The following is a 27,195-nucleotide window of genomic DNA, read 5'->3' as shown; positions in this document are numbered from 1 at the left end:
TTCAAAACTTCTTTAAGTCTTATTATCCAAGGACTGTCGACTAACTCACCACATTTGAAACTTTGCATTTGTTCAAATCCCATACTTGCAATGGAGTAACATCATATTTCGTTTTGTAGTGGTGCAAACGATTAAAGAATAAATTTATCAAGTGCTTACCACTTTCTCTATCTCTCAGTACATCAATTACACCTCTGATTAGGCCTCTCTAAGATACTTAATTGTGGAATAAATTATTTTAAACATGTCCGTGATGGGTTGAGATTTTGCAAGGTTGTTCAGTTGCAATATTTTACCTTCCATTTCCATTACACTTTTGCTTGTAAGGATTGATTTTAATTTGCACAAATTAATGATTTGATCAACAAGAATCGATTCTTATATAGGCATCAATGATTGGTTCTTGGCTCGAACTGTGACAAGTAGTTCAATACCTGTTGAGACATATTGGAAACTGTGCTTCATGGGACAGTATCAAAAGATTTTGAAATCTCAGTTAAAGAGTGTGTATTTCATAGGGTTAGAAAACGCCTTGATTGCCTTGCGAATTCGGCTTTTGTTTTTTTTTTTTTTTCAGGGTCAACATATTTGAATATTGTAGATTCTAAAAATAAAAATGTAGTTGAAAATGAATCGAATGAAATGAAGTTATTAACTATTAGAATTTATATATTAATATTTAAGATACTGTTCACGAATAATGAAATTTAGGTGCTTGGTGGGTGATCTGGTGACTGTACAGAATTGAGTGCACACGGAAGTAGGTGCCAAGCATATAGTTACTTTATTACTTTAAATTAAGATTATCACCAAGCTTTAAGGGTATTTATGAAATTATTATTATTATTATTTTTTTTTTTTTTTCATTTTAAATAAAGTACACCTGACTTTGATTATTAAAAGGTTTTTTTAAATTTATTTAAAATAAATAAATATAAAAAATTTTGAATAAAAACAAACAACAAATATATAAAAGTTGAAAGATTATTATCATTATTATTATTAATTACTATTATTTATTACTATTAAAAGAATGAGAACAAATCATGAAGAATTAAAAAGGAAATAAATGGTTTATAAAAGTAAATATATATATATATATATTTAAACTCAAAATGATGGAAATATGTTTATAAAGTCCAAAAAAAAAAAGTAACCAAAAAGAAAAGAGCTTGATAGTTTCCGAGTGGAAAATAAAAAGCAATGTCGAACTAAGGAATTTTTAGAGGGGAGGGAATTTAGGTTTTTAGTATTTATTTATTTTTTTTTATTTTTTTTTTTTTTAAAAAAAGGTTATTCAAGAATTTTTTTTTTTTTAGGAGGAAATACAAGGAAAGAAGACAGATACAAGGTGGAAAAGGGAAAAAGAAAAATGAAAGAAAGAAAGAAAAAAAGAGATTAAGAGAAATAGGAAGAAAGCAACTCAAAAAAAAATATAAAAATAAAAAAAAATATAAAAATTCTGTTGATTTTTTTTTTTTTTTTTTTTTATAAAAGACCTGAATCTCTGAGTGAGTTTTCCAAAATGCTTTCTTTAACAGCTGCAAAAACAAGTCGAATATTCGAAGTATCTGTAGCTTGTGTAATGTGGGGATAAATTGTAAGATTGTTTCTGTTAAGCTGAGTGAATCTCCACAAAATATATTTTGCAGCCTTTTTGATATTATTACCACCCGTATAATCTGGGAAATAGTTTTCAAGAGGTGATACTGGAAGTTTTTCAGTGAAAATATCAATTTTGTTGAGAAACAAAACAACAGTGGTACGTGTGAACCACCGCGAGTTGACAATAGAATCAAATAAAACAAGACTCTCAGCCATACGGTTTTGACTGGATTCCTCTAGCAATACTTGGTCATAATCGGAAAGTGCTACACAGAAAATAATGAGCGTAACATTGTCAAAACAGTGAATCCATTTTTTACGTTCTGAACGTTGGCCACCCACATCGTACATGTGAATATTAAGTTGGCCCATAGAAAATTGTGTTTCATAGATACCCGTTGTTTTAATACGAGCGCGCAAAATGTCAGCCACTGTCGGAATGTACTCAGGATCGCCAATGCGCTGCACGTTGCGGAAAAAGTATTGTGCTGAGTCCATAATATAAAATTCAGAGCGACGTGTGGCCAGTAAATCTTTAACAGCTGGATGGGCCCATAATTTAGATATTAAATGGGCAAGTTTAGGGTCAAGTGTTGAATCTGGGTCTGGTGAAATGATGGAATTGCGAATAAAGTCAAGTTCCTCTTGAGACATGTATGGATGCTGTTGCTGTTGCTGCTGTTGCTGCTGTTGCTGCTGTTGCTGCTGTTGCTGCTGTTGCTGCTGTTGCTGTTGCTCCTGTTGTTGTTGTTGAGATGGTTGGGTTGCAACTTCAGTAGATGTAGGGTCGTTTATGGAATCATCAATGACAGCTGGGCTAGTTGTACTTACAGCAGTAGTGTCTGAAGATGTACTTGTAGAAGCATCTGCTGGTAATTGGTTGATAGGATCTCCAGAAAGGTCAATATCAAACTGAGTCACTACTTCGACAATAGTTTTCGCACAATCAAGCAAGTTTTTGTAAACTGTTGTTTTATACATGAGCAAATCGTCTTGCGAGTAACCACTTTGGTGGATAATTTTCATTTGCTTAAGAATAGTAGATTTGCCTGACTCACCAGCACCAAGCAGTAAGATTTTTACTTCGGGTCGTTTGCTATTATTGTTGTTATTGTTATTATTATTATTATTATTATTATTGTTGTTGTTGTTGTTGTTGTTATTGCTTCCAACGAGCTGACCAGCAGCTGCACCGTTGGATGAACTTAAGCTGCCGTCATTCTGAGAACTGATGGAAGTGTTGGCTATGCTGTTGTGGTGACTTCGCGACGATTGGCCATTAGAGTTGCTACTATTGTTAAAGTTGGGGTCGTTAACGTTACTTGACGCAGTAGATGATGGTACTTCATAGGTGTTGCCACTGCCGCTGCCGCTGCCACCGCCGTTGCTGCTGCTTCCGCCTTGAATGGAGCCATTTGTGCTGCTTGGACGATTGGAGGTTCCGTTTCCATTTAGTGTATAATTGGGTTTAAGTTCGTTAAGTTTTTGGTCTTGTTGGTCCTGTGATATCGCATTTAATTCACCATTTGACAGTTGGTTTGATTGGGCATTTAGAGCACCATTATTAGCCAAATTTTGCTGAGTGGTGCCTGCACCTCCTGTTGCTTGAGGACCTGTATCCTGTTCTTTGAATACTGGTGCTCGGTTTGCAGAAGACATTGGTTTCCCAGCGGATGTGTTTTGCGACGCACCGGAGGGTTTCTCGGAGGACATGCAGTTACCCATTGTTGAAAAGCGGTAATAGCGATAGTTAGAGCAAAAAAGAAATTAAAATATATATGTATATATATATATATATATATATATATAAATAAATAAATAAAGAAATAAAGAAAGAAAGAAAGAACTGATGAGCTTCCCAAGGTGATTAATGAGATATTCAACGACGGAAAACGACGACTAGAATTGGAAATATGAAAAATTTCTTCTTCTTTCTTTTTTTTTTTTTTTTTTTTTTTTTTTTTTTTTGGAAACCCCTAAAGTTGTTGTTGAATTTATTATTATTAGTTATAAAAGAAAGAAAGTCTGAATGAGAAATAACTGTGTGTGTTATTAAATTTTGAAAAAAAAAAAAAAAAAAAAAAATATCAGGCTAAGCCAAAATAGCTTGGAAATAAAATAAAAAATAAAAAATAAAAAAAAAGCAACAGCCGACAAACAAAACAGACAAACCTTTAAGGGGAGGGTAAAAATAAAAAATAAAAAATAAAAAATAAAAAATAAAAAATAAAAAATAAAAGTCCTTTTTTCCTTTTTATTATTATTATTATTATTTTTTTTTTATAAAATAAATAAATAAAAATAAATAAATCTTGAATTTATCATAGAATTGAGCAGGAGGATTTTTATTTTTATATATATATATTTTAAATATAAAAGATTTAATATATAAAAAAAAAAAATCTCCACTTTATTTTTCTTTCACTTAATAATAATAATAATAATAATAATAATAATAATAATTATTATTATTATTATAATGGCCGCTCACAAGTTTTTGAATAATAACATGTGAGGACCTCCCAGTGATAGGCGTGTACATGCGTGTGGCTGCTGCTGCTGCTGCTGCTGTGTGTGTATGTGCGTGTGCTGAGGCTTTTGTTACATTTTTTTTTTGTGTTTGTGTGTGTAATTGTAACAAAATATATATATATATATATATAACAAACTTTGTAACTACTATTAAACTAAAATTAGTTAAAAGTTACCCGGCCATTAAAACCTACCTTGAAAAATTTTGACACGATTATTTAAATTGATGAATTTTTCTTCTTACTTCTTTCTTCTTTCCTTCTTTCCTTTCCTTTTTTTTTTTTTTTTTTTTTGATTCCTTGCTCCATCCTGGTCCAAAGATTTGCGTTTCAAAGTTTACTTAAGAACCACCTAAAAAATGGTTCCCTTTTTACTTTGGGGAAAGTCTCCGGCAATTCTTAGTGGAAACATCCTAATATCAAGGTACTATTAGGCGTTCTGATTTGGGTCTTTTTGGGTACTTGCTTCTTGCTATGACTGTTGTTTTGAAGTTTGTGGGAAATTTATCAAGAGGTTAATAGTATTGAATTGGATAAAACATTTTAAGGAGTTTTTGCTACTTATATTTTTAGTAATTCTCTTGATTTTTGTGTTGCTGTTTTTTTCTCTCAAGTTTTTTTTTTTTTTTTCTTTTTCCCCTCCCTTGATCTGTAAAGGAGGAAGCTGGCTCTTGTTCTACAGTTGTACCTCGTTTCATGTATCTTTGAGGGACCGGAATTTTTTATTTTTTTCTGTTGCTTTTATGGCTTGACTGGAACGAGAACTTAATTCCTTTTGGTGGAGCTTTTTAACTTTACAAGATTATTTTTTTTGGGGGGGGAGGAAGTGGGAAAATTTACAAGGGAATTAAACGGTTTCACTGTAGAATCTTGGGGATTCTTGAAATATTTGTTGGTTTTGATTCTGTGTTTACTTCATTCTTTATTCCCTTAACTTATTGTTTTATTTCTTTTAACTGATAATTACAGTTGTTTTTGCTTTTTGCTTACCCTTTTGACTTTTGATTATGACTTGATGAGACGTATTTATTTTTCCGATGCTTTAGTCGGGTCTCTTTCAGTTTTGCAACCAAGACTGTTGGCAGTCTTATCCGATAGTTATGCAATTTGTCATTTTCTTTAAAAATGATAAACCCAATGGAGCTTATTCTTGGGCCAGTGTATTGAAGCCAAATTTTTTTTTTTTTTTTTAAGTCTGTTTTATGTCTTGAGAAAAAAAAAGATTTTTTTTTTTTCTCAAAGAGGATAATTGCACCTTCAAAAGTGCCAGACTTTCATGACAAAATATATATATATAGCAAATTAAATAAAACTATTTTTTATTGTTTACAACTAAATAAATGATATATCAAATTAAAAAAAAATAATAATAATAATAAAAATAAAGCAGCAGGAAATAGAATCACTCAGTCTTTAAGTGATAGTCAATAATGTCTTCATTAGATTGCTTACCATAAGCAAGTTCCAAGGCATACAGAGCCAAAGTTGAAAACATATTGATCCACCCCCAAAATTGCCACGAGTCGCGTGGCGTATTAACCCATGATCGAGACCATGCCCAAATCGAAAGCACAGCACTTTTAAGTAATACTGCTTTGGATGATGAAACATGTGCCTGAATATTCTCTGAACCATCTTCAGACTGTAAAGGTGGAGTACTACTAATTTTTTCTAGTACAGTAACAACTGCAGTTTCAACTGCACTCTTACCAATACTCATGGCAATAGCATCACTGCCAGCAATAGCTGCCTCCTTGCTCAATATGTTGTGAGCCACACGGCCAACCGTGGTAGTCGCAAATGCAACAACTGTCCGACTGCCAGCGTCCACAAGAGTCTCAGCAAATGAATCGCCTTCATTAATACTTTGCGAGCTCGTCATGGTATTGAAAATAGCTAAATGCTGGATAAGCAGATGCGTGTAAACTGCAATCAAAATGCATGGTGCATATGCAAGTATAAGGAGCTGAAGCGAGGTGCTACTACTACTACTAGAAGCTTTTGGAGGTCTCTTTCCAGTGGGATAGGAATCCATCTTGTTGCTTCTAGGCTTGCTGTCACCACCAACTTCAGCCTTATATTCTATTTCTTCCTTTTTATTGTCGTAGTCATAATAGTCATTATTAATATTAGTATTGGTATTTTTCATGTCGTTATTATTATTGTCGTTAAATTCGTTATTGATTCCATTTTCGTTAAACTTGTAGTGGTCATTAAATTGTTGTGGGTAATACTTTTCTTTAATATTATCATCATCGTAAATGTTATCTCGGCTATTGTGCCTGCTTTGATCATTTTCCAAAGACACTGATGAAGAAATGGTGGCTGATGATGAAAGGGCCGATGGATTGTGTAAAAGATCAACAGCTCTATTCCCGGAGCTGTCAATGGCTGTTGATGCAGATGAAGCTGTAGAAGAGGGTGATAGGTCTTCTCTAAATACCACTGGATTAAATGGATTCTCCAAGTTTCCAGTAATGACTGTTTTTTCGTCATCATCGATATGATCTGCACGTTTGATCAGGAATGCACTAGTATTCGAATCATAAATGCTTGTGGATTTGTTCTCGTTATTTTTAATGCTATTGTTGTTATTATTGTTGTTATTGTTGTTATTGCTGCTATTGCTGCTATTGCTGCTATTACTGCTATTGTTTTCACTGTGAGCATTGCTGTTAATGTTGGTGATATCAGGAAGGTTTTGGTGGCTTCTGATTTTTCTTATTCTGCTATTTGCAGAAACATGGTTGATTGAGTTTATTGATGAAGGAGATCCCAAGTTTGGTGAAGAGGGGAGGGAAGAGTAACTTGCACTTCGAGAAACTGGAGCAGAAGAGACTTTGTGAACAGCAGGGATGATTCTGGTTGCGGCAAAAAAGACGGCAAGACGGTAAGACAAGGATACAAATACCGATGGGGTGACTGTTGAAACTGCGCCCCTGAGAAAATGGAAAACTGTTTCAAAAGATGAAGGCACAAGAGAAGCAATAGACGAGACAAGGTTTGTGTAGCCATTGATAATCACTGGTGGAAGTGGAGGAATATCCGGGCGTGATGAAGAAGAAAAAAAGTATAAAAAGTTTGAGGCGGAAATAGAAGATTGAAAGTCTGTAAATGTAAAGTAGAGACAATAGACAATGTAAGAGACCAAAAGCGACGACTCTACCGAATTCCCCCGGCCACTGACAATACCAAACAGCGCCAAAAAGGCAGAAATTGTGAGTACTACGCCAATCAAAGTAGCGCTTGCAAGGGAAATTGTAACTGGGAAAGTGTAAATGCGGTATAAAAAGTATAATGAGGATGATATCACACACGAAGAAAACAAGAGTTGAGGTATGATCCATGAATCCGAGCGTTTACGCACAAGCCATGTCGACACTCTGCCTGCAGTTTGAATGACTAAAAGAGAGCAAAAGCCCTCAAGGATTGTAAAGAGCGGTGTGGCATTTTTTAAAAACCATCTCCACGGTTCTAGAAAAAAAAGCCAAATTTTCAAGGCGGGGACCGATGACAGGAGAGAAATAGGGAGGTTTTCATCGGGTGATTCAGAAGAGGGGCTAATTGTCGAGGTTGGCGGTGAAAAAATACTGAGATGAAGAATCAGCAAAGAAGGAATGATGATTTGTTGCATATGATAGAGGGTTGAAGTGAGATATCTAAATTTTGTATTTCGTGCCAAAATTCGTAAAGTTGAAAGAATAAGATAGAAAAGAGACAATGTACCAGTGAAGGCAATGCCACAATCTTCTCCACCAACATCAAAGGCTAGTGGGATTGTGACAATAATGAGGAAAAGGTAAACAATAGAAGATATAGCCTTAAAGGCACGCCAGGAAAGGGTAGCCATAGTTGAAGCAGCGCCTTTGCAAATGGCGGTGAAAAAAAGAATGGGCCCAGTCGAAGATAGATGGTTGTAAGAAACGTAGCTCTATAGGAGGGGGGGGGGGAAAAAATTAAATAAAAAATAAAATAAAATAAAAAAAAGAAGAAGAGTGGTGTTAATCACAAAAAGAACTTTCTTGGTTACTTTAGAAGAAAAAAAATAAAACAACGAATGGGAAAAAGTAAATATTTGGTAGCAGGTATTACCATATCAAACCTTTTTTTTTTTTTTAAAAAAAAAAAAAAAAAAAGTAAATAAATAGGTTTAACTTAAAAAGAATTTTTAAGAATTTAAGAATAAAAAAAAAAAAAAAAAAAAAAAAAAAAAGGCCGATGTTGCGATTTCTTTAGAAATTCTCCATATTCAATGGGAGAATTTTTTTCTTTTTTAAAAAAATAAAAAAAAAAATATTGGGCGTATTTTAAAACCCTAACCCATAGTTACACTTCAATGTAACAGCCACGCACGCAATTATTATGCTATTTAATTAATTCAAAGTCCCGACCAAAAACAGTCATCGGAATTATGAAAAAGAATGAATAAACTGGACTTACCAATTGCCAATTAGCACCAGGAGAAAGTGCCATTTTATTGAAAAGGAAATAAAGATTTAATGGAAGTTTTGAATTTAAAAAAAAAAATAGGAGGAGGAGGAGAGTTTTAAGGACTTTCGGTGTTGCTTTATATGCTTTTATTTTTTTTTTTTTAAATCAAAACTGGCTCTATATACTTACCTATCAGTGCACATTAAACTTCGCCAGGTCGGCTTAGATGAGGGCCGATATGTCCCTTGTAAATACCTGCTGTATTTTGCTGTTATTGTTGATTTCAACCACTAAACTATATAGACCAAAGACTAGAAAAAACCAAATACCCAAAAACCCAATGACTAACAATCAATTACCCTGGAACTACAAACATCCACATATTTAAAATTGGCAAAAAAAAAAAAATTACAAACACCCAAGAAAGTAATTTCAAAAAGTATTTTCAAATTCAAACAGTGCGGGGATAAATGAATATCTCCAACTTTTGTGGCAAAGATAGGAACCTCGCAATGCACTATACAAAGAGAGGTCATGCGTATATTATCTTTTTTTTTTTAACTTATCTCACTAATATTTATTTCTAAATTGATTTTTTTAAATCCCTATTTTAACGCTTGGAACTGTGTTTTTAAAAAATTAGATCTTATATAATGACCGCAAATCTAGGTAGAATTCTATTAGGCTATCTTATTCAAAGCATTCAAGACATTTTTACAAATTAAGATTTATAAAAAAAAAAAAAAACGTCATTTTAAATCAAGCATAAGCTTAACCAAATGACATTGCTTTATTGCACACTTGATGATTATTTTTAATAAAAGTGTTTTCATGAAATCATACTTTGAAGGTTTATTATGACGTTGATGAAGTTCCTATAAATACGCACACCTCTCACATTTAGAGTAAATTACATCACAATATATATCTATTGAAAAAAAAAATTTTTTTTTTGGAAATTTGAAAATCAAAAAAAAAAAAATTAATACCTAAACACCCCATATTATAAAACAAACCATGGCCCGGGAATTATCTGGATCTAATAAAAAGTTCAGGTCTAAAAACCGTGGACGAACTTCTTTGAGATCTTCTATTGCTCCTAAAGGTACACTGACTGAAAAAAATGAACCTATAATAAAATCATCTGCATCTTCTATTAAGAAAACCACTAAAAGACCAAAAAAATATGCTGCTCCAGCCACAACCACGTCTTCTTCTCGAGAAGCTCGCTCTTCGTATAATGAACTTTTGGGGTTTTTAAAACCCAAACAAAAGAAACAAAAAGTTGAGCTGGTAGAAGATGATGAAGAAGATTACGGGAATGGTTCTGAAAATGAAGATCTTATGCAAGACGATGAAGAAGAAGAAGAAGAAGAAGAAGAAGAAGAAGAAGAAGAAGACATTAATGCCAATTTGAACGAGGAAAAAGAAATTTCTCAAGAACAGAATAATCACGAATTGGATAGCAATTATGATAGTTCAGATGAAAGAAATCAGTTAGAAGGCTTTAACGAACCCCAAGAAACCCCTGGTTCTGATGAGGAACAAGAAGAAGAGGAACAAGTCGATGAAGACTTTGAAGAAAAGAATGAAGATCCTTCAAATGAAAACGATTTATATTTTAAGCATTTTCAAAGTGTTGACTCAAGTGTTTTTGAACCACTCCCTCCACCACCAACTGTTCTTAGCTCTGCTAAACCTTCCATTAATTTGACGCCATCAAGTGCAGCAGCTGCAGCAGCAGCTATTGCTGCCTCTGAGTCTTTAGAATGGACTCCCAAACCTTACACTGCTATACCACAATCATCTTTCCCTCACAGATCTCTTTTGTATACTCTTGAAACACCTCACGGCAATTTCTGCCCAATAGAAAAATCGATTGAAAATTCAAAATCCATTTCAAATTTTACTGTTCGACCAAAATTAAAAGACCCATGGGCTCATGAAAACCCCAAACTTTCTCAAATTCAAAAGGATCTTCTTAGTCCCCTTTTTAGCTACAAGGATATTCTTTTCCCTTTATTGACACCAGAAAATCATTCAGACATTAGAAAGCTTTACTGTCTTCATATTCTCAATCATATCTATAAAGCACAAAGAACAATATACAATAATGATCTCCAACTGAGATTACCCGGTAGCGACCCTGATTTGGAGTTTCACGACCAGGGGTTTACGAAAACAAAAGTTTTGCTTATATTACCCACTAAAGACGCCTGCTACAAGGTTCTCTCTCAACTTGCCATTTTATCTAACTTGGAAGAACTGGCAAACAAAAAAAGATTTAAGGATGCATTTTATTTTAACGAAAAACCACCTTCCCACAGACCCGACGATTTCATTGAACTCTTTTCCGGAAATTCAGATGATATGTTTTGTTTGGGTATTAAAATCACAATGAAGTCAATGAAGTTTTATGCAAACTTTTATGATGCTGATATCATTGTTGCCAGTCCTTTGGGTCTCGACATGATTATAGGCAAAGAAGGTGGTGAAAAGAAACCTGAGTTTGACTTTTTGTCATCTGTCGAACTTGCTATTGTCGACCAGGCCGATGCCATGTATATGCAAAACTGGGAACATGTTCAAAACATTTTCAACAAACTAAACGTCACTCCCCGTGATGCACACGGTTGCGATTTCAGCAGACTTAAGCCCTGGTTTACTGAAGAAAAGTCTGCTTACTTCCGTCAGTCAGTCATTCTCACTCAATACCTTTCTCCTGAAATGAACTCGTTGTTTTCCAACTCATGCTTTAACCTTGCAGGCAAGTTGAAAATTAGACCTGTTTACGAAGGTGCCATGGCCAATATTAGTGGTGGCAATATCCGCATTCGTCAGACATTCTCCCGCCTGGTACCTCCTAGAAACTCTCATGAAGACTACGAAAACGATCCTTCTAAAGATCCTGATCTTCGGTTTACTTATTTCACAACAGTGATTCTCCCTTCTATTCTTCGTGGCGCTGATCCATCAGGAACTTTGATTTACATTCCTTCTTATATGGATTTTACCCGAATTCGAAACTACCTAGACAGCAAGAATGATATTGCATTTGGTGTCATTTCGGAATACACAGAGATTCCGGAGGTTACACGTACTCGTGCGTATTTCAAAGATGGCAAGATTAAGATTTTACTTTACACTGAGCGTTTCCATCACTTTAGACGTTATGAAATCAAAGGCGTCACAACAGTGGTTTATTACGGTCTCCCTGAAAACCCCCTCTTTTACAACGAGGTCACTCGCAACCTGATCCAAACTGTTGCCGATAGAAAACTTGACCCGGAAATGGTAAAAGTCAGAGCCATCTACTCGCAATGGGATGCCTTAAAATTAGAGCGTATTGTGGGCACAAAACGCGTGGGTATCATGCTCAAGGGCACTAGCGAGACTTATGAGTTTAAATAAAAGCGAGATTCAAATTAACAGAAACAAAAAAAAAAAAAGAACCTCTATTTACCCTATTTAATTATATAATTGTTATAGAAGTTATTGTTACTTGTGTTATTTAAAACTTCAAAGTTTTCGTAATTCATTAGTTCCACTTTACAGCTCCCTAGCTGTTAAAAAAATTTGAAAAAAAAAGTTGATTCTTGGATTGTAAGAATTTTTTCATCAATATGTTTTTATTGTTTAATTAATAAGTATGGCGATCTTAATAATTGTTAGTAAATCCAACTTAGTACAATATTATTTGACTTACAGCCATGGCAATGCAGCACAGAGAGACCCAAGGGCTCAGTCTTTCTCCTATACGCGCTGTTTTCCAAAAAATTCCTAAAAACCTAGAATAATATTATAAAAACTTGTGATTAGTTTTAAATGTTTTGGCAGCTAGTAAAATCACCTACCCATGTTTGTTTCGATCAATAATACCTGGGACCAGGGCTCGCGCATAAGTCGATGTGCATATTAAAAGTAAAATAACAAGTAACAGAGATTGAAAATTAAATAATGCCGACTAAAGAAAAAAAAACTGGTTAAACTAATGAAATCAGATTATTCAGAAATACTACATATTCATACCATTTTAGTGTAAATAGCCTAGCAATATATGTGTTAAAGGGTTGATGAAGGTTGTGATTAATACTGGAAATAAAATCTAGAAAGGTTTAGGTAGGGTAACGAATAAGTAGATGATGTGTAACACTCTTGTAACTTCAAATGATGGATAGTGCAGTACTCTCAGGAATAGACTTCCTAGAATGAAGCAAGCTAAATGTTTTCATCTCATTTAAAGTCAACACTTAACTTAAAATAAGCTCCATAGCCTAAATCAAATTCATTTCCAGTTTTAGAGAGAACCTCTGCACGCCATTTTTCAAGAGTAAAAATTATAGACAATTATACACGAATATATATATAAAAGGGAACGTAAAATCATTAAATTAAAAAAAAAAAAGTACCTAAAGGATTGTTCATTATTAAAGATCATGTCTTGGGATAGGGTCCGCCGATCTAGGTCGCTTTTTGCTTAGCAACTGACGGTGTCTGTCAGCTTGAATATGTAGCTCTGTAAGCATCACCATATGTTCTTGCAAAACCTGAGAGTTAATACAAACGTCAAAATCAATCAGGTACAAAAAGGCAATTTCTAGTCTATACAAATCTGCGGGAACAACGCCACCAACCATTGCAAATCGTTTTTGTTTGTAATTAATGTCTTCGATGGTTTTGCATGCAATACGTAAACTAGCAAGTAAAATGCGATGGACAGAAAGCGGTGTAAGAAGAATGGTTTGAAGCTCAATACAAAGACGGTAAATGTACAGACTTGCACTAAGGTAAACAGATGTCGAAAGAGGAGCCAGCCTATGAATACGCTGAAGATATTTCCAAATAGAAATCTCCGGTGGTTTGCGAGACCAAAATCGTTTAATAATTTGTCCTCTTTGTTCCATTTCCTTTTTAGAAACTGCAGAACGAGAATAGACCGAACTTGGTGATGTAGGTGCGGATTTATGGGATTTGTTATTGTTATTTTCATTTAACTTGGTATTATTATTTACAGTGTTGGTATTATTTTGACTGTTATTGATATCAGACTTATTATTATCTGCATCTTGGGTAGAATTATTTTGATTAGAATTATTATTGTCGCTGGGGAGTTGATCATCTTTTTCATTACCATCACTAATACTTTCTTCCTCAATAGATTTAGAAAATTCGCGTATTTGTGCGACTATGCGAGTATCTGCTGGAGCTAAACGACCATGAGAACGCCTTCGGTGTTCAGTTCCCTCAATAAGAACTGCTGCAACAACAGCAGCCTCCTCTAATATGGATGTTGGGTCTGAAGAAGATGGCTTTGCTAAGTCAGAGGTCGATATTAAATGTGGGGGCGTTATAGTGGCGTTTGAGTTTGAATTTGACCTGGTACTTTCATTTGTGTTACTATCGCCTTGGGATTTAGGGGCACCGGATGCACTAGCCAACGATGAGGAGGATGAGGAAGATGATGAGGATGAAGAAGAGGCCGCTTTTGCTCCTGGAGATTGTTCGGAAAGAACAGACTCTGCTTCTGATTCTGTACATGGAGAAACTGATTTGTCGTTAGTTGTTAAGTAAGATGATGATTTTGGCGATGAGCATGGCTCGATAGAATTTTTGTCATTATTATTTGTATCGAAAGAAGGAGGAGAAGCCAAAATAGAGGAAGGCGCAGAAGGGGAAGATGAGTTGACTTCGGAGCTAAGCGAAGAAGCATTGAAGTCGTCGGAATAGCTGCGTATGGTAGCGGTAGACTGGTAAACCAAAATGAGATTTTCGAGTGACTGATTCAAATAAGACATGGCTTGCTCGGAACTGACTGTTGATAAGTCAGGAACATTGTTTATATCTGTGAGAAGAAACTGATCACTTGGGACTTCAGCATTTTTCTGGGGATTGGTGGTAGCTGGAGACATAAATTCTAGAATACAAAGAAACCAGAGAATGCACTTTTTTTTTTTTTTTTTTTTTTTTTCAATAACCGAAAATAACAGAAACCAAAAATAAAAATGATTTTAGATAAAGAAAAATAAAATTAAAGATAAAACGATTTCCGAGATAAAGCAAAAACTGAAATTTATAATAAAAGAGAAAATAGAGAAAAGGGATGGGGGAAAAAAAAAAATGGAAGTAGTGGATTATGAATGATGTGGGGCGGGGCTAAATTTTTTTTTTTATGGGTTGGACCAAAATAAGCTATAATGCTGTATCGTAACTATAAATAAAAATAAAAAGCAACTAAAATTAAGCAGCCAGAGAATAAACAAGCTCGAATCACGATATATTTGTTTTCAAGAAGAAGAAAATCCACACAGTTTATTTATTTAATGAGAAAAAGGAAGAAAGAAGGAATAAAAAAAAAGGGTGATAAAATCTTGTTTTAATTTTTTTTTTTTTCCCCCCTCTAGCAAAAGTAAGTATATAGGTATATATATATATATATATAAAGCTCGGGTGCGTCCTTAGTTGGAAGGAATGAGGAGAGTCCAAAAAAAAAAAAAAAATTGTATGCTGATGGGCAAAGTAAACACAACGAGCGGTCCGTGAACTACCGAGAAAAAGTGTCATTACATATAAATAAATAAATAAATAAAAAATAATATAAAATATACATTCCGGATGGTATATTTAAATTAATGATGACTAATATATGACATATTATGCCAAAACAACAAAACAAAAGTTGAAGGGTTAAAATTTTTGCCCAAACCACCAAAACAAAAAAGTACCACCCCCTCACAAAAAATACCAAAATCTAATCTTTTTTTTGCGCGTGCCCATATACTTACTTCTAGTTCAATTGTTTTTTTTTTATATATATATTTATATTTATACTAATATAAGATGACAGGTAATTTGAACAATGGAATTTTAGATATAAAATTGAGAAATTCTAACCCTTCTATTTAATTTCATTTAGGTTCATCAAACTCTCCAGCCCCGTCTGGAAATCACATTCCACAACAAAACACGCGAACTTCAGCTTCACCACAACCCGCCACCGGAAATTACGCGTCTTCTTCGTCTTCTTCACAACAGCAACAACAGAATCACCAGCAACATGATTCTACAGGTTCAACAACAGCTGGTCAATCATCTTCTTCTGCTTCAACCTCTTCTTCTTCTTCTTCAGGATCAACTATGGCTCCAGTGCGACACGTATCACAACTTCTTCCAGTCCATATCAAGGCTCTCAATAAGGAATACAAAAACCAAGTTCAACTCGCGTTAAATAGTGCGGCAGATTCAAAAGAACAAAAGGATCATTATCAGCGTGCTAGACGTATCCAGATCTTATTACAGCAGTATCGAGAGACTAAGCTTCAACAACAACAGCAGCAGCAGCAGCATCAACAATCTCAACCACAGTCACAATCACAACAACAGCAGCAGTCACAACCACACTCGCAACCACACTCACACACACCCTCTCCTGTTCAAACTCAGACTACTCAACAAAAATCTGCGTCTACTTCTGTTTCTTCTCCTGTTGATATGAATTTCCGTGCTTCTAATACCCCTGATCCAGTTTCACGAAGCAGTTCTTCTTCTCCAATTCTCCAAACTACAAAGGTACCATCTTCTGCAACAAGCCAGCAACAAATCCGCACTGGTCAGCAACAACCACAGCAACAGCAACAACAGCAGCAACAACTACAGCAGCAACAGCAACAGCAGCAGCAACAACAGCAGCAACAACAACAGCAACAACAACAGCAACAACAACAGCAACAACAACAGCAACAACAACAGCAACAACAACAGCAACAACAACAGCAACAACAACAGCAACAACAACAGCAACAACAACAGCAGCAGCAGCAGCAGCAACAGCAACAACAACAACAGCAGCAGCAGCAGCAACAACAACAACAACAACAACAGCAACAACAGCAACAACAGCAACAACCACAGCCACAGCCACAACCGCAGCAACAGCAACAGCCACAACCACAACCACAACCACAACAGCAGCAACAACAGCAACAACAACAACCTCATCCCCAACCTCAAAAACATCGTGTACCTTCGCCTTTACCTAATACTTCAAACATTTCTCAGCAGATGGCTGCAAGTGCAGCAGCTAAACCTTCTCGTCCTAACACTACTGCTACCCAGTTTACAGGCAATTACCGAGCTGGAACCAACGCTAATCAAAGAGCACACGTTCAATCTCAAACATCTATTACTTCTTCTCATCCTGTTACTACTCACAAACCTCCTACAGTTTCTTCCACTTCTAATTTGACTGGTAATACTACATCTACTGCCACTAATGCATCCAATACTAATAACCTTGCTTCTCTTCGCAATTTGTCTTCCGAAGAATTGCTTAGCCGGTTGAACCATTTCAAAACTCGTCAAAATGAGTATGAAAATAGCTTGGCTGAGGTTGAGGGTCTTCTTAAAACAAAAAATAATTTAACTGATGAACAAAGACGAAATTTGAAGATTAAAGAGCAAAATTTCCGCACTCTTAGAGATCAGTTTAAAACTTCAGTTTTGACAATTACCCAGGAAATTCAAAGATCAGTTTCTAATCAATCTTATTCTCAAAATCAAACAGGAAATGTGTCCACCAATACTGGTAATATCAAGTCTTCTGTTGTTAATGACCATGGAAATCTTTCTCATACCAATTCCTCTCCCAATTTAAATACTCTTTCCACTGCTGGAACTACAGGTCCAGGGTTTTATTACAACCAAAATCAACAAAAGAATACATTTACTCAGCAAAACACTCAAAATACTGCTAATAAAGTTGCTCCTCATCTCCAAAAAACTACATCACAAAAACAAACTGTAAAACAATCAGGTATTAATGACTCTCAAACTATTCAAAGATCTCAGTCTTATCAATCTTTGCCAATCAAAACGGAGAGCAAGTTTAATATGCCAAACACTCAATCACTTCAAAATTCTTCTACATCTAACTTGAAATTTTCAGGAATCCCTGGATCAGCAAACTTGCCTACAACATCTGCAACTATTCCTGGAGCTGCCAATATAAAGCATCAAAATGCTAATATTCCTTCTTTACCTAATTTACCAACATCTGGTGATTATTCAAATTTAAACGCTGGCGCTGTAACATCAAATACCATCTCTGCATCTGCTCCCAAACGTCAATATCAAAAAAAGGCTCCTCCAGCCCCCACAGCTACTTCGCGTGCTGGATCTCCACCTGCTAAAATTTCTACTGTTAAAACTACAACAACTTCTGTTAATGACTCAAATAATACTGCTTCCCAGATGAAACGTGCAGAATCCACTCCCTTTCTTCCTGGATACAGTTCAACTCCAACAAATGCAAAAGGTGGTATTGGCTTGCAGTCATCAATTAGCTCGCATGATAGCCATATTTCATCTAACATGGGTGAAAGTAAACCCATAGTTACTGGAAATGTCACTGCTTCATCCATGACAACATCGACCTCCAATCCCTTGAATGCTCCAACATCTGGCACTTCCACACCCAAATACAACAAAACAACAACTACCAGTACTGCAAAACCAGCAAGCTCTGTACCTGTCAAGACACGAGTATCTACTGGAAAGGTTGGCCGGCCTCCTCTTTCGGCTACAGGTGGTAGCTCCAAAAACAAGCCCAGTTCAATGTCAAATACCAGTACTTCATCTAATACGCTTAACAATACTGGTGGTATCAGTAGCTCTGGAAGTAGCACAAATCTCAGCAATCTAGGTAATCTGAATTCCAGCGTTGGTGGTAGTACAAATTTAAATTCAATGGGCTCAGCAAATTCTGGTGTTTCAGGTGCCAACAACAATACCACTGGAGGAAACTTGCTTATTGGACCTAGTAATTCATTTGCATCCGCCTCAGTTGCTCCCCTTCCATCAATTCCAATGGCTGAAAAGGTATTCAATAAACGTAAGATTCACGAGCTCATTAAGGACTTGACACCAGAGGATTTAGAAGGAATTACTGATAATGATGTCGATGAGTTAATTGGAGATTTGGTGGAGGGTTTTGTTGATAATGTTACCAAGTTTGCTTGCAGATTAGCCAAACACCGCAAAGCTAATCATGTTGACATCAAAGACCTTCAACTTCATCTTGAGCGTAACTGGAATATCCGTATCCCTGGCTATCTTCCAGATGAAGTCCCTGTCATTAAGAGACCTGTTCCTACTAAATCATATGTGAGCCGCTCAGAGTCAGTCGATGTCACCAAGTATTTTGGTTACAATCCCAAATATCAAGCACCTAATGGAGCTCCTCTTCCACCTTCTGGCTCATCTGGAAAATAATTTTAGATTGACGAAATTTTTTTTTCAAAATAAAAAAAAAAAAAAAATTACCATAGTAATTCTTAAAAGAACTAGACTCCTAGACTATTTGTGTAATAAATAAATAAAAATAATTCATTCTACTTATGCCTATTCATCTTAAACACAATTAATTGAAATCACAAAAAGCCGCAATTAATGATTTCTTTTGTATTTCGAAATGGAAGGATGGAGACAAAAAGATTGCTTCTGCATGCTGAAAAATACACGTGTAATTCGTAACTCTAAGACCATCTTATTTTTTGTGGGTGGCCAGCAGACGTGTGTTTATTGATGCCACCCAACCATCCACCCACTAGTATTTTCTTAAACCCTTCTAGTTGGTTCCACGTTTTTAATATATAAAGGCAACTTTTTCCCTCCTATTTTCCACCTGATTTCTTATTATTATTTTTGTTAACTCGTTAACTTTTACCACCTCATAACTTTAAAAAAAAATGCCTTCTGATCAAACTTCAAAAGATCTTGCTCTTGGAATTGTCGACTTCCTTAAGAGCGCAATTGCTGATGGCACTATTACTTCTGATGACGCTGAGTCTGTTGAAGTTGCCATTGAATGCCTTTCAGATGTCTTCCAAGTCGATGAATCACGAAAAGAACAAGTTTATGGAAAGCAGAACTTGCTGAGTATATTTAATGCTTTCCAGCGCTTGAAGGAGCGCAAGAAATCCTCTGAGCCGGCTGAGACAACTGAAGCTGCTCCATCTGGTCCCTCCGAAGCTGACAAGGCCAAGGCTGAAGAACTTAAGGCTCAAGGTAATAAGGCTATGGGCCTTAAGGATTATGGCTCTGCTATTGATTTCTATACCCAGGCTATCAATTTGGATCCTACCAATGCTATCTACTTGTCTAACAGAGCTGCTGCTCACTCTTTTTCTGGTGCTCATGAGGAAGCTGCTGATGATGCCAGAGCTGCTATTAAGATTGATTCCAATTACACCAAGGCTTACTCTCGTCTCGGTCTTGCTCTGTACTCTCTCGGCGATGCTGAGGGTGCAGTTAATGCTTACTCCAATGGTCTTAAGCTTGAAGGCGCCACTCCTTCTGAGGCCATGAAGAGAGGTTTCGAGACTGCCAAGAAGAAGGTTGCTGAAGATTTAGATTCAGTTGTTCCTGTTACCACTGATGAAGAAGAGATTTCTTCTCGCAGTGCTCCTTCCGACTCCGGCGCGGGCGCTGGTGCTGGTGCTGGTGGCTTTGACTTGAACTCTCTGATGAATAACCCTGCTATTGCCCAAATGGCTCAAAAATTCATGTCTAACCCTGGCGCACTTTCTGATATGCTCAACAACCCTGCTCTTAAGGGTATGATGGACAATGTGAAGAACTCTGGCAGTATGCCTGATATGAATGACTTGATGAACAACCCCATGCTTCAAAACATGGCCAAGAACTTTATGGGTAACAAGAAGTAAAGTAGTTTTGGCTTTTTTTTTTGTTAGTTGTTCATGACTTTAATGATGGTATGTTTTATCTTATTTGCTTTATTTTTTAGTGACTGTTTTTTCTTACATGATGATTTGATTCAATCTGCAATTCCAAGGTATCATAAATATCATGAACTGTCAACCGGCTTGTGTGTTGGGCTCCTTTCGAGGTTGATTCCCACATAGGTTAATTTGACTAAGTTTGATTAAATTGATACACTGCAGAAAATATATCACATCACATTTATTCTTTATCTGATTTCAAAAGAAAGAAACAGACTTTCACACAAAACTCTTTTTTGATTTTCAAAATTCATTCTAACATGTACTTCAAGATTTAGATGTCCTTTTTATGCCCTTTGTATAATGTTGAATTTATTTTTTTCTTTTGAAACGAAGTAATAACTTGTAATTTCATTGTGTTTAATTGTGAATAGTTTTTTTAATATGAGAATAGACTTGCATTTTCATAGTTGTCTTGCTATAAAGTCACATGATATTTTGCAACGATTTTCTCTGAATTTCATGTAGTTTCTGATCTAAATATTATAACAGGATGTTGCAAATAGTCTTCAATACAAATGTTATTATCACATGGTATTATCTTGTTTATCAGTTTCTACTAACACCACTACAATCATGTAAGTAAGTATAAAAGTTTTAAAGAACAAATCTCCCCCATCAAATCTTTCTTTTCTTACCAACCACCGCACCTTGTGATACCCAATGAAACCACTACCGACATTTCCAATGCACATGTGCACTCTTCTCTTATACCTAACAGCTGTTTTTTTGACGCCTTGTTCAGTAAGTGCATCCATTTTTATGACTGAAGATAAAACATGCGACCCGCTGGCAACAAACTGGCTAGCTTATACCGGGTTCCGCGTGCAACGACTCTACGGATACTCCATATATCCAGGGCTCCCTGAAACCCGTCATGTAATGCTTCTTTCACATTGCTCGCAGGGACGCGTGAACTATGGACCTGCAGTTGTACCCGTAGGACGACATGAAGACATTGCATGGGGGGTCAACATTTGTGGGAGCACTCCAGACCCAAGTGCACTTGCACCTGCGCCTGTCTCATTTGTAGATCGACAACTAAAAAAGAAATTGTTGCGGCTGAAAAAACGAAGACAACGATGGACACTTAAAAACCCGCTTTATCGAACAAAGTATGGAACTAAGGTGTGGGTGAAGTGGATTGCAAGTCCCAAAAGACGATGGTTGTTTCGACAAGTGCGGAAAATGAATACCAAGTTACTTGCACAACAAGAAAAAGAAATGAATACAATTTATAAAAACGATAACAATACCAAAAAAGCATGGAACTATATGTATGAGAACCCGGATGATGACGAATTGTTAGCATTGTCAAAAAACGGCATGGCCATTGACCAACTAAGCATGATGAAAGTCGGGCCTCTTGAGCGGTTTTATGACTGGAGACGCCGAGTGTTGCTTGCTGCATCGTTACGCATGGAAGCCGTGTTAAATTCAACAATACCTTTGGCTGATGCACACAGACTAATGAATGGATACGGAGCATTGGATTCGACTGCTAACGGAGGGTCGGAGCGCAGTAAATTTTGGCGTAAAATGGGCGGCAAGTTTAAAAAAAATGCTGTACCCCAATACATGTGGGGAGAAAGTAATGCTGATACACAAAACTTGAATGGGGGGGAACCTGAAAGTAAAGATCAGTTGTCTCTTGATACCGTAGGTGGAATGTTCCCTGGAGGCGGGTCGTCCATAGTGTCGCATGCATTGTCACGATTGTCTTCGAATCCGTTAGACCCATTCACAGATCCACCACCATATTGTTACCGGCTTGTTCGAAGGAAGCGATATGCGCTGCGACATGTATCTGTGTATATGCAAAACACAATTGTAGGAGGGTTGTTTATGTGTCCACGGTACGGGCGATGCACAAACCAAAATGCAATACCTGTGTTGCCGTTGTATAGCGATAATTATGAAGGCCAGTGGATTGAGGCAGGCCCCATTCAGTGGTACAAAGCAGGAGCTCAGAGTGCGGAACTTGCCCGAGCAGCGTTTGCACGGGCCGCTGGGGTTGATTTTTCAATGAGTAAAGTATGGGGCATGATATTTTCTGATTTGAAAAAAAGCAGTAATTCAGGGGATGAGGGAAATGCTGAAGATCAGACACAAGTAACAACAACACCTGATGACGATGGCACAGGAGAAACTCAAACAATCAAGCTGGGTAAACAACTAGTTGCTCCCATGAAACGCAAAGTACAAGCCACAATGGGACTATTGGCAAATAGACTACCTACATGGCTCTCTCTCCGGCGGTCTGTGGTTCAGCGGGTCCCGTTTTTGTACACATCTGCAGCAGATGGGCGGCGTGGACATGAGAGTGACGGGGTAGCAGGGCTATGGCCGTTATGGGCACACGAGCTGGAAGTTGACGAGGAGTATGAGTATGACACATTGGAGACACAGTTTGTGAATCGTGCAGTGACCAAGGCTGTGAATGTAATGGCATCGAGTGTTCGGCGGATTGATTTTAATTGGGAAACAATGTTTAAAGAAGAAAAAGAAAAGGAAAAGGAAAAAGAGAGTGAAAGTGAAAGTGAAAATGAAAATGAAAATGAAAATGAAAATGAAAATGAAAATGAAAATGAAAATGAAAATGAAAATGAAAATGAAAATGAAAATGAAAATGAGAATGAGGACGAGGAGGATAGTTTAGGATCTGAAAAAGAAAGATTGGGAGTGAAAACTCTCAAGACATGGCCCTTTACATCCTTTTTTTCAAACAATATGTTGTATAGGCTGCGCACCCTCGGATTTTCCAAAAAAAATGTGTGGGAGACGGTGCGTAAGTTGCAAGAGCCGTTTGACGAAATACCGACTTGGCTCAATAGCTTACCAATTCGAGCTCAAATGAGTAACCCAAAATAGTCCTAGTTGAATAAATAAATAAATGAATAACTAAAATAAAAATAAAATGTAGTAGATATATATATAGATAGACTGACAGACAGACCTAAAAGGGGGGAGAGGGGATGGGAATTAAACAAAAAAAAATTTTTAAAAGTTTTTATAGAAATTTTTATATAATTTTACATGAAATTTTTAAACCAAAGAAATGAGAAAAAAAAAAATAACAAAAAAAAAAGGGAAATTTTTAAACAAAAATAAAAAAAAAACGAAAGATTAAATAAAACATAATTATGCGTATGGATGTTGCGCTGAGATATGTGTGTGCCGGTGGATTTTTATATATATATAGTGAGTGAGTGAGTGAGTGAGTGAGTGAGTGAGTGAGTAAAACAAATGTTGCAACTTTTTTTTTCTTTTTTCCAAAATACTGAGAGATCCCTATTTTTTTTTTTTTTTAAAAAAAAAAAAAATTGTTGTAAACTAAAATTGTCAAAAATTATTTTTTTTTTCTAAAAAATCTTCTTCCAGACATTACGCTTACTGGGTTTGTCGTTAGAAATTGACGATGGCGACCCAGCGCCCAAGTCGGTTTCATTAGTAAGGTGTGATTGTGACGATGATGATCGCAGCGGGTTGCTAGTGTTAAGCCCTGTAGCTGCAGGAACATTATTTATCGATGATGTATTGGTAATTGTATGTGAGATGGGGATATTTGTTGCAAATGGATTGCTATTGTGGGGAGAATAACCTCCATCATTGCGGGTAGATTCTGGCGTTGACGCAAAGGGGTTCCCGCTTAAATTGTTAGAAGCGCTTGAGGGCCGTTGTACAGCACCATTGACACTACTTAACAGTGGGTATGCTGGAGCAAAAGATGTACCTGAGTCACGCACTGAAGGGGGTACACTGTTTCCATTATTTTGAAAAGAGTTAGAGAGGCTAGCGTATGAGTTATCAACCTCAAAGGAGTTGCTCGTTACACCATTTACACTAGCCTTGGGTTTTTCGGAAAAAGGGTTTGAGTAAGAACTATTATCATCGTCGCCAAAGACATTAGTGACAGGACCCGGGTTCTGGCGCTTTTGTTCTTGGTCGTAGTTGCTATATTCATCATCAAAAGGGCGGTTGTATTCAGAACCACTTTCCATATATGTAGGTTCGTGATCAGCACGTGCAGCAGCGCCAAGAGCAGTAAGCTCGGCAATGTCTCCAGAGGCGGCAGCCTTTTGGTCCTTGATGAAGTTTGCTCTGTCGTCGGCAGCAGGCTTGTAACGGGCGTCAGGGTTCTTAGAAAGAAGAACAATGGAACAGGTAATGAGGGTGTAAAGCAACAAGATGAGAGAAAATGCCGCATTCATAATGAAGAAGATGATGCCCATGACTGAATCCACAGAGCGGGGCTGGCCAAAAAGATGGGAGAAAAAGAGGAAAAGGAACGAGTTGATGAGCATAATGACGCCAATAATAATGTTGATAACATTGGTAGACTTGTCCATGTAAGGGCGGTAGTAACAATTGCTGATAAAGTAAAAGATTTCAATGATGAAAAAGGCCAGGGCTTGGGTTCTGCCAGAAGACTGGGCAAATGAAACAAAGCAGGACTTGACAAAGAAGTAGCCAAGAATAGGAATAATGTAGTAGTAAGAAAAGGCCTTGTATGGAACGTAGAGGAAACCATATCTGTTGAGAACACTAGTATCAGAGAATAGGAGGTAGGCAGGAGTCTCGTGATCGCGGATGGATTGTTTGCCGGTGAGAAGGACCTTAGTTGCGGACCAACCAAGGATGCCGATAGAAAGGGTAAGGAAGAAGACGGCAAGGACAATGACGGCAGCTGAATCACGCTGGATAAATTCCCAAAGAGAAAAGACGAGGAGGGAGGGGAAAGCAATAAAGAGAAGACGAAGGATAGTACCCTTAAGCATAAGGGTCCAGTTGGATCTAAAGTAGGGGAATTTGTCTTTAGAGAAAAAGGTAATAACCAAAAGATAGGCCAAACCGAAGCAGATGCAGACAGCAATGCAGATGAGAACAAAAAAGGTAAAAGAAGTAAGGACAGCCGATGTTTCCTCAATATTAGCTTCATAAGCAACACGCTTGATACCACGCAAGACAAGCAAGGTATCGGTGTCCTCAGGGGCCTTGTCCAAGCCAACTGATGAAGACGCACGTTTGTAAAGGCCCGAGGTGTATGGGTTTTCCTCGAGTTGACTTGCGAGATAGTGGAGAAGGTCGCGGGTATGATTAGTGAGTTGGGTCATGATTTGGTCACGCTTTTGAGTGAGAATGGAGATTGTTGGATACGAAATATACTGAGTTGGGGTGCCACCTGTGGCGGCCACATACCAGCGGAAAATCTTTTGCATAAAAGTGACACGAATAAGTCCAACGGACCAAGCAAGGTTTTGAGCCCAAGAAGAAGCAATAGGAGGCATACGCTCGACTGCCAGCATGGAGATGATGACGACGGACTGAAAGTAGGCAAAGAGAGAGACAGAGTTTGCAGCAATGTGTGCGGCCGTATATGTGGAGCCCATGGTTGAGATGATTGCGGAAGTAAGCATACCGATACCTGCAATGATTGCAGTAACCCACTTGACGGCAATATGGTTAACAGACTTACGGTTTGAAAGTTCAGCTTCGATACAGGCAATGACAGTGTTTGTATCGTCCTTGACCTTGACAACAACAATGGCATCAATATCTGGGAAAGTATAAGCGATTCCAGGGATTTCTGAGACGACACTTGAGGAGATGTGGTAGGTTGAGGATAAGTAATTTGAGCCTGGGTAGACAGGACAAAGACCACCAGCATCTAAGGAACAAGGATCAACATGTTCAGAGATGATTTTAAAGCCGTAAGCGTAGACATCGACATAAGCCTGGACATAACCTGAGATTTCAGCTGTAATGTTGACAGTGTAAGTGATTGTAGAGTTAATAGGAGTGAAGGCAACGTTGAAGCGGTCAGCAGAAAGCTTTGAGTTTGACATGCAGGTGTAAAGAGAAGAAGCTTCGATAACTCTGTCGGTCATTGCAGAGACGGACCCGATGAGAGAGAGAGAAATCAGGAGAGAATAAAGAAGCAGGCGAAGCTTCGACAGAGGAGTCGCCAGCAACATTTTGTTTATGGGAAAGAAAGAAAGAAAGAAAAAAAAAAAAAAAAAAAAAGGGAATAATTAGAAAAGAAAGAATATAAGGATATTAGATAGTTATAAGAATGAGAGGAAGGGTTCTTTCTTATTAAACGAGTGGTGGTTTTGTATATAAATATATAAATATATAAATATATATATTTTTGGGGGGTATTTTATGTAGTGTATGAATTGTGAAAAGAAAGGAAAGGAAAAAAAAAAAAAAAAAAAAAAAAAAAAGTTTGGAGGTTTTTTTTTTTTTTTTAGGGCGGTGCAGTTATTTTATTTTTATATTTATATTTTTATATTTATTTTTATATTTATTTTTATTTATTTATTTAAAATATTTAAAATATTTATTTAAACAAAAGCAGTGATCTAAAAATAGAAGATTATTAATATTTATGTCATCATTCCAAAGCAGCAGCAGCAGCGGCAGCAACAACAACATTTAACAACAACAACAACAAAAAATTAGCAGACAATTTTTTTTTATTTTTTTTTTTGCCCAGAGAAAATAAAAAACAAACAAACACCGGCTTTTGACTTAAAAATTGACTTAAAGATTTGTCTGGCCAAGTGACATTTTTTTAAAGATAAAAGATTTAAAAAAAAAAAAAGACTTTTATTTTTATTAATATATATATATATATATATATATATAAAATTAAAACTCTGGATTGTTTAATAATAGAATTAAAAGTAACTCTGAAATAAAAAAAAAAAAAGAATCCTACTATAAGTTGATTATTCAGAAAATATGGTGAAGACATAAATGACAAACATTTATCCCTCCCCCTATAATATGAAAACAAGTTTAAAAAAAAAAAAACCAAATTGAAAGTT

The 27,195-nt window shown here is 36.5% G+C and overlaps 8 protein-coding genes across 8 annotated transcripts; 4 read left to right on the top strand and 4 right to left on the bottom strand.

Annotated features, from left to right (window-relative positions):
- Positions 1–1,488: 1,488 nt before the first annotated feature.
- On the bottom strand, positions 1,489–3,330 carry SAPINGB_P005958 (uncharacterized protein; the record flags this gene model as incomplete). Its single annotated transcript, XM_032000672.1, has 1 exon — positions 1,489–3,330. One exon carries the CDS (start codon positions 3,328–3,330, stop codon positions 1,489–1,491), a length of 1,842 nt encoding a protein of 613 aa, XP_031856563.1.
- Positions 3,331–5,538: 2,208 nt separating this feature from the next.
- On the bottom strand, positions 5,539–8,609 carry SAPINGB_P005957 (uncharacterized protein; the record flags this gene model as incomplete). The annotated part of the gene is made up of 2 exons (XM_032000671.1): positions 5,539–8,067; positions 8,577–8,609. 2 exons carry the CDS (start codon positions 8,607–8,609, stop codon positions 5,539–5,541), a joined length of 2,562 nt encoding a protein of 853 aa, XP_031856562.1.
- Positions 8,610–9,584: 975 nt separating this feature from the next.
- Positions 9,585–11,978, top strand: SAPINGB_P005956 (uncharacterized protein; the record flags this gene model as incomplete). Its single annotated transcript, XM_032000670.1, has 1 exon — positions 9,585–11,978. The coding sequence occupies one exon, from the start codon at positions 9,585–9,587 to the stop codon at positions 11,976–11,978; it is 2,394 nt and encodes a 797-aa protein (XP_031856561.1).
- A 1,016-nt stretch (positions 11,979–12,994) lies between these two features.
- On the bottom strand, positions 12,995–14,476 carry SAPINGB_P005955 (uncharacterized protein; the record flags this gene model as incomplete). Its single annotated transcript, XM_032000669.1, has 1 exon — positions 12,995–14,476. One exon carries the CDS (start codon positions 14,474–14,476, stop codon positions 12,995–12,997), a length of 1,482 nt encoding a protein of 493 aa, XP_031856560.1.
- A 928-nt stretch (positions 14,477–15,404) lies between these two features.
- Positions 15,405–18,833, top strand: SAPINGB_P005954 (uncharacterized protein; the record flags this gene model as incomplete). Its single annotated transcript, XM_032000668.1, has 2 exons — positions 15,405–15,411; positions 15,481–18,833. The coding sequence occupies 2 exons, from the start codon at positions 15,405–15,407 to the stop codon at positions 18,831–18,833; spliced, it is 3,360 nt and encodes a 1,119-aa protein (XP_031856559.1).
- A 476-nt stretch (positions 18,834–19,309) lies between these two features.
- On the top strand, positions 19,310–20,287 carry SAPINGB_P005953 (uncharacterized protein; the record flags this gene model as incomplete). The annotated part of the gene is made up of 1 exon (XM_032000667.1): positions 19,310–20,287. The coding sequence occupies one exon, from the start codon at positions 19,310–19,312 to the stop codon at positions 20,285–20,287; it is 978 nt and encodes a 325-aa protein (XP_031856558.1).
- A 738-nt stretch (positions 20,288–21,025) lies between these two features.
- SAPINGB_P005952 (uncharacterized protein) lies at positions 21,026–23,233 on the top strand (the record flags this gene model as incomplete). Its single annotated transcript, XM_032000666.1, has 1 exon — positions 21,026–23,233. The coding sequence occupies one exon, from the start codon at positions 21,026–21,028 to the stop codon at positions 23,231–23,233; it is 2,208 nt and encodes a 735-aa protein (XP_031856557.1).
- A 491-nt stretch (positions 23,234–23,724) lies between these two features.
- On the bottom strand, positions 23,725–26,337 carry SAPINGB_P005951 (uncharacterized protein; the record flags this gene model as incomplete). The annotated part of the gene is made up of 1 exon (XM_032000665.1): positions 23,725–26,337. The coding sequence occupies one exon, from the start codon at positions 26,335–26,337 to the stop codon at positions 23,725–23,727; it is 2,613 nt and encodes an 870-aa protein (XP_031856556.1).
- Between the last annotated feature and the right edge of the window lie 858 nt (positions 26,338–27,195).

The sequence above is a fragment of the Magnusiomyces paraingens genome, assembly GCF_902498895.1.
Source record: "Magnusiomyces paraingens strain CBS 517.90 genome assembly, contig: contig5, whole genome shotgun sequence".
Classification (NCBI taxonomy): domain Eukaryota; kingdom Fungi; phylum Ascomycota; class Dipodascomycetes; order Dipodascales; family Dipodascaceae; genus Magnusiomyces; species Magnusiomyces paraingens.
This window is presented reverse-complemented; position numbering and strand designations above follow the sequence as displayed.